This window comes from Caretta caretta, chromosome 11 (assembly GCF_965140235.1).
Source record: "Caretta caretta isolate rCarCar2 chromosome 11, rCarCar1.hap1, whole genome shotgun sequence".
In the NCBI taxonomy this organism is placed as follows: domain Eukaryota; kingdom Metazoa; phylum Chordata; order Testudines; family Cheloniidae; genus Caretta; species Caretta caretta.
Window position 1 is genome coordinate 20,380,067 of NC_134216.1, and position 18,619 is coordinate 20,398,685.

Genomic DNA, 18,619 nt, shown 5'->3' on the forward strand with positions numbered 1-18,619 from the left:
ATCATTTTACTACAATATTATTAAACAATTCTCTAACCAATCCTAACCTATTGTAAAACCATTCTTTAACCAATCACACCCCACCACATTCATTCATTTGCAGCTAGCAAAATTAATTATGTAACAGAAACAAAAGAGTAATGGAGACCATAAAGACAAAACAGTAAGGAAGTAGGGATTTCACTACCACAACTTGTTGATAAGTGATTGATGGCATTCTGTCTGGCAAGCGAACAAAGTTTTCTTTAACCATCTTAAGATCTGTTTCTTTATCTGGTGATGGTGGATACTATTAGGACAGGATCACCTTCTTAACAGACCGATATTACATTGTTTTTATATTCTCAACATTATGAACAGGAGAAGGCAGTCATGCTTTTGGCAACGGGAGACAGTGCATGATACTAACTACAGCCTATTAATCTCTTCTTCTGATATAAGATCTCAGTACCTTTGTGGGATCCTGGATGCAAATAGGTCCGTTACTGGGGACAGGGTGAGCAATCCAGGGTCTAGCTCTCCACTTGACATCCCAAACTTGACGGGTGGTGCTGGCAGCGAATGCTGTTCCATCATGATCTGCTACTTTGTGTTTGTATAAACCTGATTTCTGAAACCAGGATGTTACCTCTGAGCGGTTTCTCTCAGTTTCCTAGTACACAAGGGAAAGTCACATTTGGCACTGAGAGGTACTCTTGTTGGCTGTCTCGGCAGAGAAGCTAATTATAGAACGGGCATAGATTGAACTATAGGTTAAATCAGCCTTGCAAAATTGTCATGAAAGTGTACTAGCCTCTGTACACAAATTTATTTGCCCACTGTTTGCCATATTGATAATGAGGGGAGGAAAAATACATTAACCAAGTAAGTAGAATTTTCCTAGGCTGGCACAAACTATTGGCCACTGAGCTTGGATGGAGATTAAAATATAATTAAAAATGCACAAAACCAGCATTTTAGTTTTATTAAATAGTACTCTTCAAAGTGCTGGATACATAAGAAGAAAAGTTTATCAGAACATGTTTGCATTTAAAACTCAGTAACTTATTAAAGAAAGTACTTAATTAGCAAATTGAACTAGTTGTTTCTGATCATCATTCTTTTAGGATTTTAGAAGTGGTAGACCTCATCCTCTCACATGTTCACACCTAGTTTTATTTATAGTTTGGAAGAGGAAAACAAACTCCTTTTTCAACTCCAATTGGGTTCTTAATTGTGAATGAAGTAGCCATTGAACTGAACTAGTTGAATAAACTGAACTGAAGAAGATTATTCTCTGTGCACTTGCCGAAGACACTACTGCAGTCAGAAGCTGGTTTAGCACTTCAGCAAACTCTGGTTCCCATTGCATAGCCAGTGACTTTCTTTAAAAATTGGCACTGAACATGTACTGCTTAATATTTTTTGTATTTCATTTAAATGATTATAATAAGCTTAGACCTTAACATCGGCTGTCAATTTCAAATTTAATTTTAAATTGGTGTATTTTTCTATGTTGAATTTAAATAAAACTAATTTTTAATCGAATTTTTATCCATCGGGTTATGAAATAATTGATGCAAGGATAATTCTGAGTTTTGCTAATCGGAATATATGTGAACCAAGAAAGGATACTACTATACTTTTTGCAGCAACTGAGGGAAATTCACTAAATACAGCATCTAGTTTTGATCACCTCAAAAATAACAAAAATTAGAGAAAGTTCAGGGGACAGCACAAATGATAATTGGAAAATAAGAACTGATAAGATAGGTTAAGATAACTAGGATATTGGGTTTCCTGTCTTTATTTGAAATGCATGCATGGTTGGAGGAAAGTGGTAATTTTTCCCTGTCCTCTAGCAATCCCTCACTATAGCTATAGTATAATTTATTTAGAGCTGAGAATTTTTATCTGGCTCCTCCCCACCTTTCATTGTCATTGACTTCAGTGGATAGATGACCTCATTCTCCAATGCATGTTATGGAGCATAAAACTGAGTTATTGTGAGTTTAAATCCCCCAAAATGTAAGTTCATTTGTTTTAGTAGTAGCAAAGAGAGACATGGAGAAGATGACATTTTATAAAAGGGGAAACTTACAATCAACCAGTTGTAATGAACTGCATCTCGATTAACAGTTCTGCTGTTTTTGATCTAACTTCATATTAAGGCTAGAAATATACTGGATTAGAAATGGAATATAATTGTTATAGTAAACTCACATGCTTAAAGCTTCTTGTATTAATGGGTATAATACACATCCCGTGTGACTAAAATAATGACTGTAAACTGTTGGTTTGAAAAGGAGGGTAAATGTAGTTGTGGGGTGGTTTTAAAACTCCTGTGTGTATTTCTGATTCCAGTGCGAAGAGTCTTTAGATTAATATGCCCCACTCAGTTTCTGGTAACCCTTTTGATTAACTATTCATATGCTTATTGTCCAGAAATGGCAGTTTTCCAAAGGTACAAAAACTTGATGTGAACTTGCTCGCTTTCCCCTATTTGTACTACCCTTGGTGTAGTCAGACTTGAAAAAATCCTATTTCTTGGACAACAGACAGCTAGGATAGGTGACTTAGATGAAGAGTTATATTGCATGTAAGACCAACAAATTGAAGATCAGGCTGTTGTACGGTTTTGCTGGATAACCTGGGTCTTGACTAAAGCAGTTTCACTGTTAAAGTGCATAGAAATTTAACAAAACTCATGCTCTGCTGCTTTGATTTTAGAGCAGAAGTGAAAGTGAACCATCTTGTCAATTTCTTGCTGCTTCAGTGGGTGCTCTGATCAGGATCTGGGTCATTGGACACATCTGGGTGTTCAGAGTGGTATGGAGTCTGTAGCTCTAAATCTGCCAAAAAAGAAACTACAATGATGGAAAGGAGGCAAAAGTAGGTAAGAGAGAGAGTGGGACTTGAGTGATGTAGAAACAGAGACTGGAAAATTGTCCTTGTCAACATCTGTTTTAAAGTGCTTAAGAGAGAATCTCCTTTTAAGAAGCTGACACTCTTGCTCCTCATACAAGTTATCCAACAAGTCCTCCAAAAAAAATAAAGAAAGCAAGACTTTATATTTCTAATAGTTCTAAGGTATAAACATCTAATTTAAAGATATACTTGGCCACAGAATATTTCTAACTGCATGGAAAAGTAACATATCTAACAAAAAATGCTTAGTAGTTTAAGTACAGTAATTGAATTAGCATATATTAGGTGCTTAGATACCAGTGCCAGAGTAGTGGATGTGATAAGAATTAGTAAATATTAGGTAAATGCTATTTTGTATGCACTTTTCAGAATTATCTGTTACTTTCAACATCCTCTTCTAAGGAACAAATGGACAGATTGGCAAATTGCATAGCCTTTACTTTGCAGATACATATTGAGTGAATGCTGTGCATCCTCCAGTAGGAAATTTAGTCTCACATAGTTTGGGATACAGGGAATGCAGTTTGACCTTGAGAACAAAAGTGTACTTAATCTTTGTAATTAGATGTAATGATTATATTATTTTTATCATGTAATGTAGTTATTTACAGACAGAAGTCTGGAGAAGGGTAACAGATTGTTCCTTTTAATTAGCTTTTTGACTGTCTTGTCTTGTCCTCAAATTCAGACTTTCTTTTCAATAACGGTTTATTAACTATTTTAAAGAACAAAATGGTCAGTTTACGAGACTAATATTTTGACAGAACAACGTAGTAAATAACACTTCTCGTGACTGAGGATTTTTTTTTTTAAAAATATCTGTAGGATTTGGGGAGGAAGAAGATTGCCCTGATAAAGTGACGCTAAACCCATTTTAACCAGCCATAGGTATATTGCCCTAGTGTAAGAGACCTATATCTAATGACAGCTGGTACACTGCTCCTGCATGCACGCCGCTGTGATTAAGGGAAAGAGGACATTTAAGACAGTTTTGCATGCCCCTCATTCTGGGTTTGCTATGTGCTGGTTTGATACTGTGATACATCCTTCATCCTGAGTTGGGTTTTTGCACTGTGCTTTAGCCCAGGATTGGGAGTCAATGAGATTTTAAATAATCCGGTATTTGAAAACTTAATACTTCCTTCTCCCAAATAGTAAATGTCAAAAATTTATTGCATTGATTCCCGTCACAGGAAACTAATAAATTAAAATCCAGCGAAACCGCTTTGATTATGGGGATTGGAATGGTATCACTGGAGCTAGACCACGTTCATTTGAATTACTTTGCAAACTCACTTAATTGTTTGGGAGGGGATTGTGTTGACTTCAGATTAACAAATCAAATGTTCATCCATGTAAACATGCACATTGGAGTCCACTTCATATCTGCTTTCTAAATTTAGATATGTAATAGAAATGAAAGCAGGCATTACTAGAATTGATTCATATACACTAGCTGACCTTTGAGAAATAGTCTGCATTTTTAAAATTTCTGTCAGACAAAATTTGGGTAGATCTAAACTACAAAAGGTTAACTTGTTTGTCAGCTTCTTTAGGATGATAGTTGAAGCATGTTCAGTGCATCTAAATGCAGAAAAATATTATGACAACTCAAACATGTTGTAAAATACACATTTAATATCTGTTGCCAATACTTTTGTTTTTATTATTAGTCTTTTCCTTAATATTTTCTTACTGCAATCGGTAATATTGTTACTAAGATCTAAAGACTCTTATCTTGGGGACTCAGTTGACTAAAGACAATATTGCATATTACAGTATTATTTTAGGTAATTTCTCTTGCCAAGTTACTGCTCCTGTTGTATTTCGGTAGGCTTCTAGGCTAATGTAAAGAAGAATCGCTCTGGTTATTAGTTGACGGTTGTCTATGTATTCAAATCAGTGTGGATAAAAATCAGTTATTTTTAAATAAAAATTTTGTGTTACTTAAATTGAATATTTTTGATTTAAACTAAAACCAGGTTCATTTAAAAAAACTACTTAAAATTAAATTTGAAAAAGCTGACCTATGTTAGGGCCTTAATGTATTGTCTATTAGTCGTTTAAATTAAATAAAAATTAAGCAGTACATGTTTACTGCCAAGTTTCAAAGAAAGTCAAACCACTGAACTGGTGGATGTCTGGAGCTTAAGCACCTGAAAATGGAGTTGTTTGAACTGGTAAACCAGCTTTTGATTGCATTAGCTTCTTCTGCAGGTACAGAAGAGAAGATTTTCTTCATTCCCATTTATTCTATTACTTCATTTCATTCAAAATTAAGAAACTAATTAGTAGCTGAAAAAGCAGGAAAGTTTGTTTTCATCTTTCAATCTGAATAAAAACTAGATGCAAGAGGATGAGGTGTGCTTGTTCCAAAATCTTGAGGGAATAATGACTGGAAAGAATCAGTTCAATTAATTAATTATAAATTTCCTTTGTTTAATACATTCAATTTTAAATGCAAAACATGTGTTGATAAACTTTTCTTCTTCCGTATCTAGCACATTTAAGATAGTTTTAGTAAATAAAAAGAATTGTGCATTTTTAATTGTATTTGAATTTTCATCCAAACACAGCTTGACACTAATCACAAGTAAAAAAATTAATTACCATCTAGTAAATAGTTAAGCTATATAATTGCTTAAAGAAATGTGTACTGATAGAGTATATACTCCTGGTTAGCAAGAAGAAGCACCAAATTTAGTGTTAAATGTGCAAATCAGATATTTTAATGCTTACCAACCAATGAGAATATACCTGTCTTTAGGAAAATAACTCAAAAGTACAAATGCAAAAACTCGATTAAAATCATGCTTTCCTGCTCGCTACTTTAAATCATAATTAAAATTGGTAATTTAAATAGCTTTGATTTAAATCCACAGTCATTCAAAGTGTCTGGGAAAATGGCATTGTTTCCTTTGGCTAAATATTTATCTAATCTTTTCTGTATTGGTTTTTTTAGATTAAAAAAAAAGGAAATTTATTCTCACTGTACTATTCCTACAGCTAAAGTATGGAAGCACTATACTTAAGGTCAATATTAGTAGCTAAAAGCAATTAAAATATTAGTTGTATTGATAGGTGAGAGACACACCCAAGTGGTTTCAGACCAGAAGCTTTTTATAACTTACACACACATATTTGTTCCAGAGTCTGTTCATTCATTTACTACGGAAGACACGTAAGAATTGCCAATAGTATAGTTTTAATTGTATGATGGTGGAATGGGAGAACAGGGAAGTTTGCAGCCCACTGAAGAAACTTAGGCAGAGAAAAGGCTATCAAAGATAGTGAACTGAGCATTAGCAATCTACATTGCAAAATGGTGCTATGAGTATAAGTGTATTTTCTTTAACTGAAGCATTTTTCTTTAAGATGGAATGGTCTGATATGAAATGCTTCAAAATTTATTTAGAATAGAGTAAGTTTTCATTGACTACGTTTTTTTGCACTGAGTGTTGGAACAGATCTTACAGCATAACAGGTGTGGTCCTCAGCAGGCTTCCTAAATCATTCTTCACTGCTTAACTTTTGAGTAGAAAACGTAAGTAAACTTCAAATCATAGGTATTCAGTAAGCTTTATCCTGTGCTTAGGAGTGGCGTACGATCTGAATACACCTCTACCCCAATATAACGCGGGCTGCTCCTGGCCCCACACTAATCCCCCAGGCCACTCTGGGACTGTGGGACCCCCAAAAGTGCCCCCCCAGAGCTTCTGCGTCCCAGACTCTGTGGGGGGAGCCCCTGACTGCCCCCGAGACCCTCTGCCTCTTATCCAACCCCTCGGCCCTGGCCCAGCACCCTTAACATGCTGCTCAGAGCAGCATGTCGGAGCTTTACCGAGTTGTATGCAAACCCGCGTTATATTGGATCATGTTATATCAGGGTAGAGGTGTAGTTAAAGGATAAATTATTGGAGGCCCATTATTTAAATAGGTATCCATACATCTATTTTAAAACGTTATACTATTGCAATACAACTTTAGAAGGTCTAGCATGTAATCACATTTAGAACTATGTATAATAAAACTCTTTCCCATAAAAATTTCACGTGTGCTGTGGCTCTTTTTAAGGTACTTACATCTGATACTTTAGGTTTTAGACTCCTATAAATGCTAACTAGACTTGTTTTGAGAGTTAAAAAGTATCTAAAATGAGTGACAGACATAGATGATCCTCTGATAGCTGAGCTACAACCAGCAGCCAAGGAAAACCCAAGTAAATATGTACTGCAGTAAAATTGAGATTGTATGCTGCATGTACAACTTAAAAAAAAAAATCTCATTAACACATTGATTTGGAAAAAGTTAACTGAAAGTCTGGCTTTGTGATAGGGAGGTGAAGATTATGTTGCTGCAGGAAAGCACGGCAGCATTTACTTTTTGCTGCTTTTGAGGTTAAAACTGTTGAATCAAGACTGATGCAGGCAGGAAGCTAGTTACTGGATCAAAGAATATGCATGTAATGCACTTTGACTTTCCTCTCGTGGTGGCATGGTGGTAACAACATGTTTCCTGGAATCTTAAATTCTAGGAGTGTTTGTGGAAGATATTCCACCCCATTATACTGGGGCTCCAGTTTCCTATAGTGGATTACATAGGAAAGCTGCTTTGTCTCTGTGGCAAAGGATGATGGGGGTGGGGTAGTATGGGGGGCTTCTGTTGATGGCACTGCTGGCTGAGAAAATTAAACCAAGGCCAGGGGTCTTAGGAGAATGTGAAGGGGATGAAGATTCTACCACCACTTGTCCTCTGTGTGGGGAAGGAAAAATTTCTGGCTACTAGAAGCAGAGTAACTATTTGACCAGAGTTTGTCAGAGAGCACAGCTAAGGAAAATTGCTGAGGCTGAGAGGAAAGAAATCATTCAAAGGTCCACCGATCTGTTACAATGGGTACATCAGCCTGATTTTGGCTTGAGGACAGGACAGATCTATCTGCCGCTGGCGGGAGTGGAATGTCCTCTTCCCTGAATTCCCTCCTGTCTTACCAACCTCCTGTGGTGATCTAGCCAGACCTTGTTGTTGTGAAATTTTTCTGAGGGGAAATTCCAAACTTTGTTCAAATTTCTAACAATTTGGGACAACATTTGTCCATCTAATTCCTAGTTGTGCCCAAAGATAGCATTTGTGTTTAAGGAAGACTGTCTCCTCAGCACTGCTTCCCCTTTTCAGGCATTTCCAGCAGCTGGTGCCCCTTCAGGGAATGAACTAGGCTGGAAAAGGCCAGAGGCAAAAAGAAAATCTCTCTCTCTTTAATGGAGCTCAGCCTGCTCTATGGACAGGACATAGTTCCTCCTCACAGCTCAGTCTCAGTCGTGTCACCCAGTTCTTTGCTCTTGGGCAGGATTGGGAAAAACTGGCTCCAGGACAAGCAGCTCCTTCTCCTCATCACCATGGAAGGAGTGCTGCCAGTGTGCCTCTGGGAGGACCATGCTCATAATAAGTCCATAGAGCCTGCAACAGCAGCCATGCTCTTGACTGCTCACTCGCTGTCTCCCCTCAGGCTGCCAATGCAGCATGGACTACCTGCCACCACCATAGAGTGTGGTAAGAGGCCTTTTGGCCCAGCTCCCTCCCCCTAGTCCATCTCTGTACCAAACCTGCTGGGGTTCTCTATGATATCTCAGGCTGGGTCTTGCTGGGGAAATGCAGAGCCCTCTGGCTTTTGTGGCTCCCATGTAGTAGAGAAGGGTTCAGTTTCTGCAGACTTCATTCTGAATACCAGGCTAGTACCTTCTTGGAGAAACCAGTGAGGAGAGTATCTTTGAGGCTTGGGGGAGAACATACAAGCTTAGTTATAGGAAGACAGCTGTAGGAAGAAGAAAGAGAAGGGGACAGACCTTGGAGGTGGGGGGAGGAGAAGAAGGAAAAAAGCTATTTTGGTATGTTTAACCAAGTGGTGCAACTAATCAAATTTGTGTTTTTTAATTTGGTTGAAAGGATCGGCAAAACTAAAATTTAGTAGGAATGCAGGCAAACAATGGCCATGGAGGGAGGCAAAGGAAAATGTAATATTTATTGGTGGTGGTTTTTTCATTTTAGAAAGTTTCATGCATTTTTTTTCCTGTTTCAGTGCCATCTGCAAGACTGTGTTTTTTCCTTATTCAGTGTAATAATTGTCAATATAGGTGAGTGTAGTTACTTGTTAGACTCAAACATGAGTAAAATAAGATTTCAGAACTTAATCTGGATTGTAACCAGTCATTACCATTTTAATACAAATATGTATGCTTTTTCTGTCATTAAGAGTTAGCTATGTTGCTTCATATATAAAGCATACTGAAACAATTTTTAAAAATTGACTTTGGGACAAAAGTGATAAAATATACTTAAAGTTAGGCAAAAATCCATATTTAGTGTGATTCATAAAATACTGGGGAAAATATGGTAGTCTTATTTAAGTCCCTTTTATCAGAAAATGTGAATTCTTATAAAATGTTTGTGGTATTTAGTTAAATAATTTTTGTATTTATAGAAACAAAACTGTCCGTGGTTATCAAACGTATAGTATGGTGGTCACGTTCTAGTTTCAGTGATAGTTAGGGACTTGGTTAAAAGAGGCTTCGTGTGCTGGGAATTTTTCTAAAATATTTTATTGTAGGAACATGCTTTACAATATTCCAGTTTGTCTCAACTTCTAGTATGTTGGAGAAAACATGATACTGAGATGTAAGAGTAAACCACAACAAGAATATTTTAGGCTAATGTAGATTTAAACACAAACTATTGCCTTCTCTGCTAGGTGTTGCTTTTGATACTTTCAGTAATTTACCGAATGGAATTTCAAAACTACACAGTTAAAACAATAGCTGGGGTACCAAAATGTAGTAATAGGCTTATTTCCTCCCCCCACCACCATTGAACTATTCTTTGGTCACTCCATTTTATTAAATATAATAATCTTATTTTTTGTAGGAAAATTGCTGAAGTGTGGACTGCTGCCGTGACACTGTAAATCTGCAATAAAGGTGGCAATGTCGAGAGTCCCCACCCCTCCACCACCTGGAGAGATGTCCAGTGGACCTGTGGCCGAAAGCTGGTGTTACACACAGGTAACTTATACAAATGTCAGTGATTGGGTTTTTCTTTTCACAAGATCAGTCTAGGCAAATGTTTTTCTGATAACAATTTGAACAGTGCTGACAATTGAACTATTCTCATTGGTAGCAGTTACCTATATGACAAGTGATTTAAAAACTGAAGTATCAATTTGAAGTAATTTTCTACATCTTTTGTTCAGGTGAAAGTAGTAAAATTTTCCTACATGTGGACCATTAATAACTTCAGTTTTTGCCGAGAAGAAATGGGTGAAGTTTTAAAGAGTTCTACATTTTCATCAGGGCCAAATGACAAAATGAAGTGGTAAGATCTCTTCTTTTTATCAAAAAGAAAAGGAGTACTTGTGGCACCTTAGAGACTTATCAGTTGTTTGTGATCTTTTTAACTTAAAGGGTTGAAAAGTTAAATAACATACTGAATCAAGAGAAGATTCTGAAAGGCTTATAATACTAAGTATCTAGTGTTTTTCGGATAAGTCATGGTTATAGCAATCATAGAGGGAGAGGGGAATACAAGGGAAACATTTACTTGTTGGTGTACATCATCATGATGTATTATCAAAATGTTTCTAAATTTATTCTGTCCAATTTAAAATTTAGTCCTTTACATTTTGTTTCAGGTGCCTGAGAGTAAACCCAAAGGGTTTAGATGATGAAAGCAAAGACTACCTGTCATTATATTTGCTTTTAGTCAGTTGTCCAAAAAGTGAAGTCAGAGCAAAATTCAAATTTTCCCTTCTGAATGCTAAAAGAGAAGAAACAAAAGCAATGGGTAAGTGGAATTACAAATGGTGTAATGCAGGATTTTAAGGAAATCCCCATGAAATTAAACTCTGAAATGAATTTACTTTTACTTTTAAAATAGAGGATTTAACTCTGAGGCAAACTTTAAAGTATCTAATGTTTAAGATCCTCATATGATCTTCATTCAATTTAAAAAAAAAATCTTATTTCATATTTTCCACCTTTATGAACATTGAGCTAATCTCATAAATTGTAATTGCTAACCATAGTCATTTCAGATTCAATCTTTATTCTGTTATCTGGCTCTTACAGTGGGTTCTGTTTTATGTTACCCCAATTTTGCTTCTTTTTTAGTGGATTTATTTACTTATTGTTGATCATACGCTGATACTTGCTGATTGATTGCCATATTAATTACGTTAAGTTGAAATACTTTTTATTGACATCTCTTTACACATGTGTAAAAACTCTAAACTTTGATCTATTTCTTCCCAGTTTGCAGTACAGTCAATCCATATATATATCCATATATACGTTGGGGTTCTTTGTATATATGCTGTCATAAAAATAAAGGGAAGGGTAAACACCTTTAAATCCCTTCTGGCCAGAGGAAAAACCCTTTCACCTGTAAAGGCTTAAGAAGCTAAGACAACTTCGATGGCACCTGACCAAAATGACTGATGAGGAGACAAGATACTTTCAAAGCTGGAGGGGGGGGAGAAACAAAGGTTCTCTCTGTCTGTGTGTTGCTTTTGCGGGGACCAGAGCAGGAATGCAGGTCAGAACTCCTGTAAAGAGCTAATAAGCAATCTAGTCAGATATGCGTTAGATTCTGTTTTGTTTAAATGGCTGATAAAATAAGTTGTGCTGAATGGAATGTATATTCCTGTTTTTGTGTCTTTTTGTAACTTAAGGTTTTGCCTAAAGGGATTCTCTGTGTTTTGAATCTGATTACCCTGTAAGGTATTTACCTTCCTGATTTTACAGAGGTGATTCTTTTACTTTTTTCTGATCTTTTAAGAACCTGATTGCTTTTTCATGTTCTTAAGATCCAAGGGTTTGGGTCTGTGTTCACCTATGCAAATTGGTGAGGATTTTTATCAAGCCTTCCCCAGGAAAGGAGGTGTCGGGTTTGGGAGGATTTTGGGGGGAAAGACGTTTCCAAGCGGGCTCTTTCCCTGTTATATATTTGTTAGACGCTTGGTGGTGGCAGCAATAAAGTCCAGGGGCAAAAGGTAAAATAGTTTGTACCTTGGGGAAGTTTTAACCTAAGCTGGTAAAAATAAGCTTAGCGGGGGGTTTCATGCAGGTCCCTGCATCTGTATCCTAGAGTTCAGAGTGGGGAAGGAACCTTGACATATGCCTTCTTGCTTTTGAGCCTTTGGTTTCATGTTTTCAAACTTTTCTCTCACAGGATGAGGTCTAGAAACTTTTTTTTTTTTAACATGACATTTCAGATTCTCCTGTAACTACATGATTCAAGGGGCTGGAGTGCTTAAGAAAAACACCAAATATGATGAGACTGTACAGCAATGCAGTTAGTTAACTGTTTAAATGTTCAGACACTCAAAATGATGCCTGCACAAGTTGGCAGATCTCTGGATGGGAAATTCAGAGCACACCGTAGGAACCACTGGGCTTCCTTGAGTTTTTGGGTCCTTATTGCTTTCTATCTCAGGATGACCCAGACTCCTCAGGGTATACCGCCTGTAATTTCTCCCTTTACATAACTACACCTATGTGCATTACTTAAATTATTTCCATAAACAGAACACAGGTCCCAAATAATACAACATAGAATCCTGTACAGATGTGTCTTGGGCTAATATTATAATATGCAAATTCTATGTCTGCCAAAGTTAGTTCTTCCTCTCCTGTCTACCATAGATGGAAACAACATATTCCATCCCTTTAAGCCTTCTCGTTTACTCCTGTATGTGTTGACAGGAAAACATCCTTTATTTAGTTTAATACAATCTCCCTATCCATTCATGCAATTAATTAAAGGTGTGGTGCATGATGTCTAATATACATGTCCATTTCATATAAGACGTGAAGAGGGATCGTATGTTGTGAGAGAGCTATTACTTTTTCATTCATTTTTTATTTTAAACACTGACTAGCAAGAAATGCTGAAACCAGTGTTTTGGGTTGTTTACTCTAGTTTGAAAATCAGAAATCACAAATAAGCAAACATCACACCTTGCAGTTTTTGTAGTGGCAACTCTTAAGTTTTGAGTCACTTTTGGGCCCTATGGTTGAATACCTGTACTCTTGAATCTTATTTTCATTGCCTTTCCAATTATTTTATTTAGGTTCCTATTGACTCCTGAATCTGGAGCTGCTTTATTTTTATTTAGACTTAAATACAACACAAAAGGATGGCTATCCAAGCTCTAGGATGTTGACTAAAGATGCAGAGCTCTGTCCACAGTTCTCCTTGATGTGAAGGGAGTTGTGTGTGGAATGGATAAAGACTGATCCTTTTAATTGTTTAAATTCTAGTGTAGTAACTATTTTCATGTTGCTTCACTTCTCTGGTATTGTAAACCCCTGACAAACTGTTGTGTTTTCAGTTTAATTTTGGTTGCTGCTTTTTTCTAGATAGCTTTCTAATTTTAACACATGAAGTTGGAGGTTATTGCTAGGCTAATTCTAGAGATAGTGAATTTGAACACCCATTGTTTTGTTTCCTTTTTCTGGAAGTTATTTTGTGATTGAAGTTTTACAGTGTTATGTGTTTTGAGATGTTGGTCAAGAAGAATCAAAAACATGCCCCTAGATGCCTTAAAGTTGAGTGGATTGACTCTAATCAAAGCAATATAACATTATTGATTTAAATTATTTAATCAGCAAACAGGAAACCTTGATTTAAATGACTTTAATCTTATTTTTCATCTGTATTTCTTTGTATTTCCCTAAAGAGAGGGTGAGTTTCATTGGTTGATATCCATTAAAACATGGTTGACTTAGACTAAATGTAGCCATTACACTAAACTTGGTACTTTTTGCTAACCAGGAGGATATATGATATTTATATAAACTTATTTAGGCAATTTTATAGCTTGACATACTCATTTAGATTCTTGATATTTACATTTTTTTTTATTATGGTGAATGGTTCAAGCCCTCTTTGTATGAAAATTCATTGAAATGCACAAGAACAGCATTTTAAAATCTTTTAGTTAAATAAAGCTATTTTAAAATGTGCTGGATATACAAGAAAAAGTTTATTAAAATACATTTTGCATTTAAAACTAACTGATTTACTAAAGAAAGGGGGTATTTTCTGTAGTTACTGAATAGAACTCCTAGACTGTAAGTCCAGAAGGGACAATTGTGATGTGATATTGTTCTGGTCACGGTGTCCTTCAGGATTTTAGAACTAGTACATCTCTTCCTCCGACCTAGTTTTTTATTCATAGATTTTGAAAAAATTTCCTGACCCAAAAGGGACTGAGTTGAAATCTTGAAAACTCATTAACCAAAATCTAAAAAATTCAAATGACATCAGTTGAGACATCAAAATCAAAACAACTGCTTTTATTGTTTTATATTTTATCATAAAATAATTTTAAAATATCTAAAGAAAGGTCATTTTGACCTGAAAAACAGGACTTTTGGGGTTTTTTTTTTTTTGTCAAAACAAATTGACAATTTCAAAACTTTTTTTCAAAAAATTAATCAGAACCAACCCTTTCTCACAAACAATTTTGCTTTTGAATAATCAGAGTTGTCTGGTTAAAAAATTTTTCCCAACCAGCTTGGGTGACTATACAAATTAGCTTGTAGCTAGAGAGGAAATATCTAAATGAATAGTCCTTGATTTAGTACAAATAAGATTATCCTAGACGATTCTAGAGAACAATATAGAGAAAATTATTCTGGACAAGTCTTTTAAAAACAAAGTAAATATTGTTTAGGATTTTCTAAGAAATGACACAATATATGAAGTTTGTTAAATTGATTTAACTAAAGTCAGTTTAACTGTTAAGCTTTCTCAGTATTGTTTTTTTTAAGCTCAGTTACCCCATATCTTTCTGTTTAACAAAATGTTTTGCTTGAGCATACCTATTCTGTTTCTTTTGTCTTTTACCAGAAAGCCAAAGAGCATATCGATTTGTGCAAGGCAAGGATTGGGGTTTTAAAAAATTTATCCGAAGAGATTTTTTACTTGATGAAGCTAATGGTTTGTTACCAGATGACAAGCTTACATTATTTTGTGAGGTATGGGTTTTTAACTAATTAAGATAGCTTTTAAAAATCGAAGCAAAAAGATTCTGTTTAATAAAATTATGTACTTTTTTGCAAATATAGTAAATTAGCAAGTTTAAAACCATAATGTGAATATGGTGTGTTGAGTATTTCCTTCCTTGATATATATATGTGTGTGTGTGTGTGTGTGTGTGTACTAAATACCAAAACGGGTGTGATCTTATGACAGTGAACCTATTGGACTTCTCCGAGTGACTAGGGAATGAGCTGTAGAGCTTCTTTTACAAATGGTGGTTGATAAATCCCATAGATGGAAACTCAAGTATAGTGAGGTTGCTCTTTTCAGTAAAAATCTATTTAGAAGAACAATCAAACTGTTCTCCACTAGCTCAGGAATTCATTTTTATCCTAGACCGCTATTACAAAATAAGCTAAATGTCAATAGGAAAGAATACTACAATCATAACTAGTACATTTTAGCAAGTGAGCAAGTTTCTCAAGTAAAATGGACATCAGTTCTTTAATAAATAGCTGTCTTAATTTCTCAGCCAGTGGCAAGATTCCTACAGCAACTTCTGCTCATGAGAGGGAATTTAAAAATTGATATATTTAAATTCTTAAAATCGAACTACTGTAGGTGTACTGCTCTGACTTATATTTTGGATTTTAGCCTGAAGGCTAGTTGTATAACTTATTACCTTTATAACACTACAGTGTGAACAAACATGCAGGTTACTTAAATCAGAACAGAATAAATACCTGTATACTTAGTGTATATCATGGAGTTAATTTTAGCCTCATGGAGAAATATATGAGGAAATAAAATGTAAATCATAATAAATCATGCCAGTAACCTAAACGGTCATACTAAAATCCAGTAAGACAGCTTATGACTTTTTAAAAATGGAACCCAGAGAACAGTTGTGATCTTAGTGCATCTGGTATTAAATAGACATTGGCAGGTTATCACTGCTGCCATGGACTGATTAGTGGCTTAGGGGGATGATAGATGCTTTAACTGCTAATAAGTTTGCTTTGATCTGCGTATTTACAGGAAATGTGTAAAATTGTCTTGGCAAGATTACAACTTAATTATATGTCATTATGCTGTGTAGGAAGAATAATTGAAATGTGGCCCCTGAGACAAGATGGTGCAAATATAGTGCATCTTATTTTCACTTAGACAGACAAGTTAAATTAGTTGCATGATGAATTTATTCTGAATACAATTATTTGGTTGATAAAAGCAAATGTAGAAAATACTTGATGGTTATGCGAGGATGCTCATGAGCTCTTTTTAAAACCTGCCCAGCATCAAATAATTTACACCAAACTAGCTTTACCTGATAGCATTTATGTTTGAAAATGACTTGCACTACATAAGTTTAAAGATAAAATACATATATAATTTTGAACATAGGAGACTTATCTGTTCTATTAAGAAATTAGTATTCCTAATAATTAATTCAAACATATTCAATCTCAAAACAAATATTTCTTTCCTATTAAAATTCTCTGTATTTTCAAAATATCATTGGCTAATATTAAGTGTTAGAGATATTCTGCCTCTAAAGGCAGAAAGAAGCATTATATTTAGTAGTTTACAATAAATTTGTTAAAATAACTTCTGGCTTAACACCCAAGCAAAGGCTATATAATTAAGGTTGAAATCCTGCTTAAACTGCACTTATTCCACTATTCTGTTGTAGCTTTTAGGCTGCTATGTGAAAGACTTCACACAGTTTTGAGGCACTATGACAAAGGAACCCACCTACAAATGACAATATTTTTTCAGCTTTAATTCTGAATCCCTGTTTTTACATCACTTATACACAGGCCTGGAGACAGTTCCTAGCCAAAAATCAGTAATTACTACTTTTTTAAATTATAATGTTATACTGTGGAAGCTGCTTTGTAGCAATCCTGATATTGACAACTTCTGGTAAATAGCAATGTTTTGCCAGGAACCAATCCCATCCCTTTCACTTTGACGTTAGTGGGATTTGGATATTCTTAAATGGCATGCCATATATTGAGAACTTTTTTGGGGGAAGGAAGCCCCTGGCCCTAGGTAGATTAGCAGGCCTACAGTCAAGGAAAGACATGCCAGTGCTTGGCACATCCCAGTGCTTCCTTCCCTGACTGCAGCCCTGCAAACCTGCCTCCACCTGGTGACCATACAGGAACTAAGGGACTGGGTAGCCCGCATCCCCTGCTGGAGTCTTGGTGCTGTGGCTGGGTGGGGAAGCTGTGGGCAGAGCAGCATTGGGGAGGGAGGCTGCGGTGTAGGTACTAGGGCTTTCCTCAGGGAGGCAAGGGTGTTTTGGGGCCTGCCGAGCTACATGGTTTCTCTCCCCACTGTTGCCCTCCCCACAGCCTCCCACTCTAGCTCACAGGGACAAGTATATTGCATGGCTCAGTGGGCCCTCATGATCCCCTGTTGCTGCCTCCCACAACCTCCCCTCCCACCGCACAGGGAGAGGTGACAAATCTGAGGAACTGTCCCAGATTGAGATGTCAATAGAATGGGTTTTGGAACAAATTGATAAATTTAACAGTTATTAAGTCAGAAGGTATTCCCCCAAGAGTTCAGAAGGAGCTCAAGTATGAAATTGCAGAACTGTAACTGTGGTATGTAACCTATCACTTAAATCAGCCTCTGTACCAAATTACTGGATGATAGCTAATGTAATGCTGATTTTTTTGTTTTAAAAAAATAAAAAGGCTCTAGAGGTGATCCTGGCAATTAAAGGCCAGTAAGCATAACTTCAATATCTGGCAAATTGGTTGGAACTATAGTAAAGAACAGAATTATCAGGCACCTAGCTAAACACAATATGTTGGGGAAGTGTCAACATGGCTTTGGTAAAGCATGATTTCCCTTTACAAATCTGCAGCCAGAGAAGGCACGTTCCCAGCACTTCCTTCCCTGGCTAGAACCCCACAAACCTGCCTGCTGCTTATGAATAACTGCTGAATAATGGCAACTTTTTTGCTGGCAACAAAGAGGTTACTAATAAGTGAATCTACCTGTATGCACAGTTTGGAAAAAAAATTAGTAGATACACCTAGCCCTGGTTTTCAGGGGGAGTCACTTAATGGGGTTCCAGAACTCCAAGTCAAGGAGGCAGAACCTCGCACTCTTTTTCCTTCTATGCAGGGTGAAGGGGGATTATTCAGTCTGCCTCAGATTTAATATAGAGTGCTGCACACGAGACTGTCTTTTGTAATATGTTGCTAGTGTTCCTGTGGCCAGCAGGATATGGTGATATGGTTATGCTTTCAGTCACAGCAAAGACTGGAGTGCCAAACAGCCAAGCAGGGTTATGCTCAGCTGCTTAAGAAGATGAGTCACCACTGAGAAGTAACAGGATGGATAAAAAGCATGATTTTTAATCAATTTTCAATTTCAATTTATTTTTTAAGGTTAACCTTTTTATTTACATGTTGCTAGTTCTTTACTTTTCCCCCATTTTATAATCTTAAAGTACTAATGTAGATATGTTGTATTTATTACTTTATTAGTAGTATAATTTTTAATTTTGTATAGTTTTCTTTTCTCCTGAGAAGTTTAGAATTTTAATTGTGACTCTGTTGTGAAAGAGGCAAGTCCAGGGCCTGTGAGAACAACAAAACTCAAACACAACAAATAGCCAGTGCTATATGTGCAACCAACACCATCCTCTGACACACTG

The 18,619-nt window shown here is 36.2% G+C and overlaps 1 protein-coding gene across 3 annotated transcripts in view; it reads left to right on the forward strand.

The window, feature by feature from the left end:
* SPOPL (speckle type BTB/POZ protein like) overlaps nucleotides 1-18,619 on the forward strand; it is a 60,668-nt gene that overhangs the window by 19,742 nt on the left and 22,307 nt on the right. For all 3 annotated transcript variants that reach the window (XM_048870412.2, XM_048870409.2, XM_048870408.2), the window contains 4 exons: nucleotides 9,823-9,959; nucleotides 10,148-10,269; nucleotides 10,586-10,737; nucleotides 14,809-14,936. In XM_048870412.2, the coding sequence (XP_048726369.1) occupies nucleotides 9,882-9,959; nucleotides 10,148-10,269; nucleotides 10,586-10,737; nucleotides 14,809-14,936 (480 nt within the window). In that variant the 5' untranslated portion in view covers nucleotides 9,823-9,881. The remainder of the gene's footprint in view (nucleotides 1-9,822; nucleotides 9,960-10,147; nucleotides 10,270-10,585; nucleotides 10,738-14,808; nucleotides 14,937-18,619) is intronic.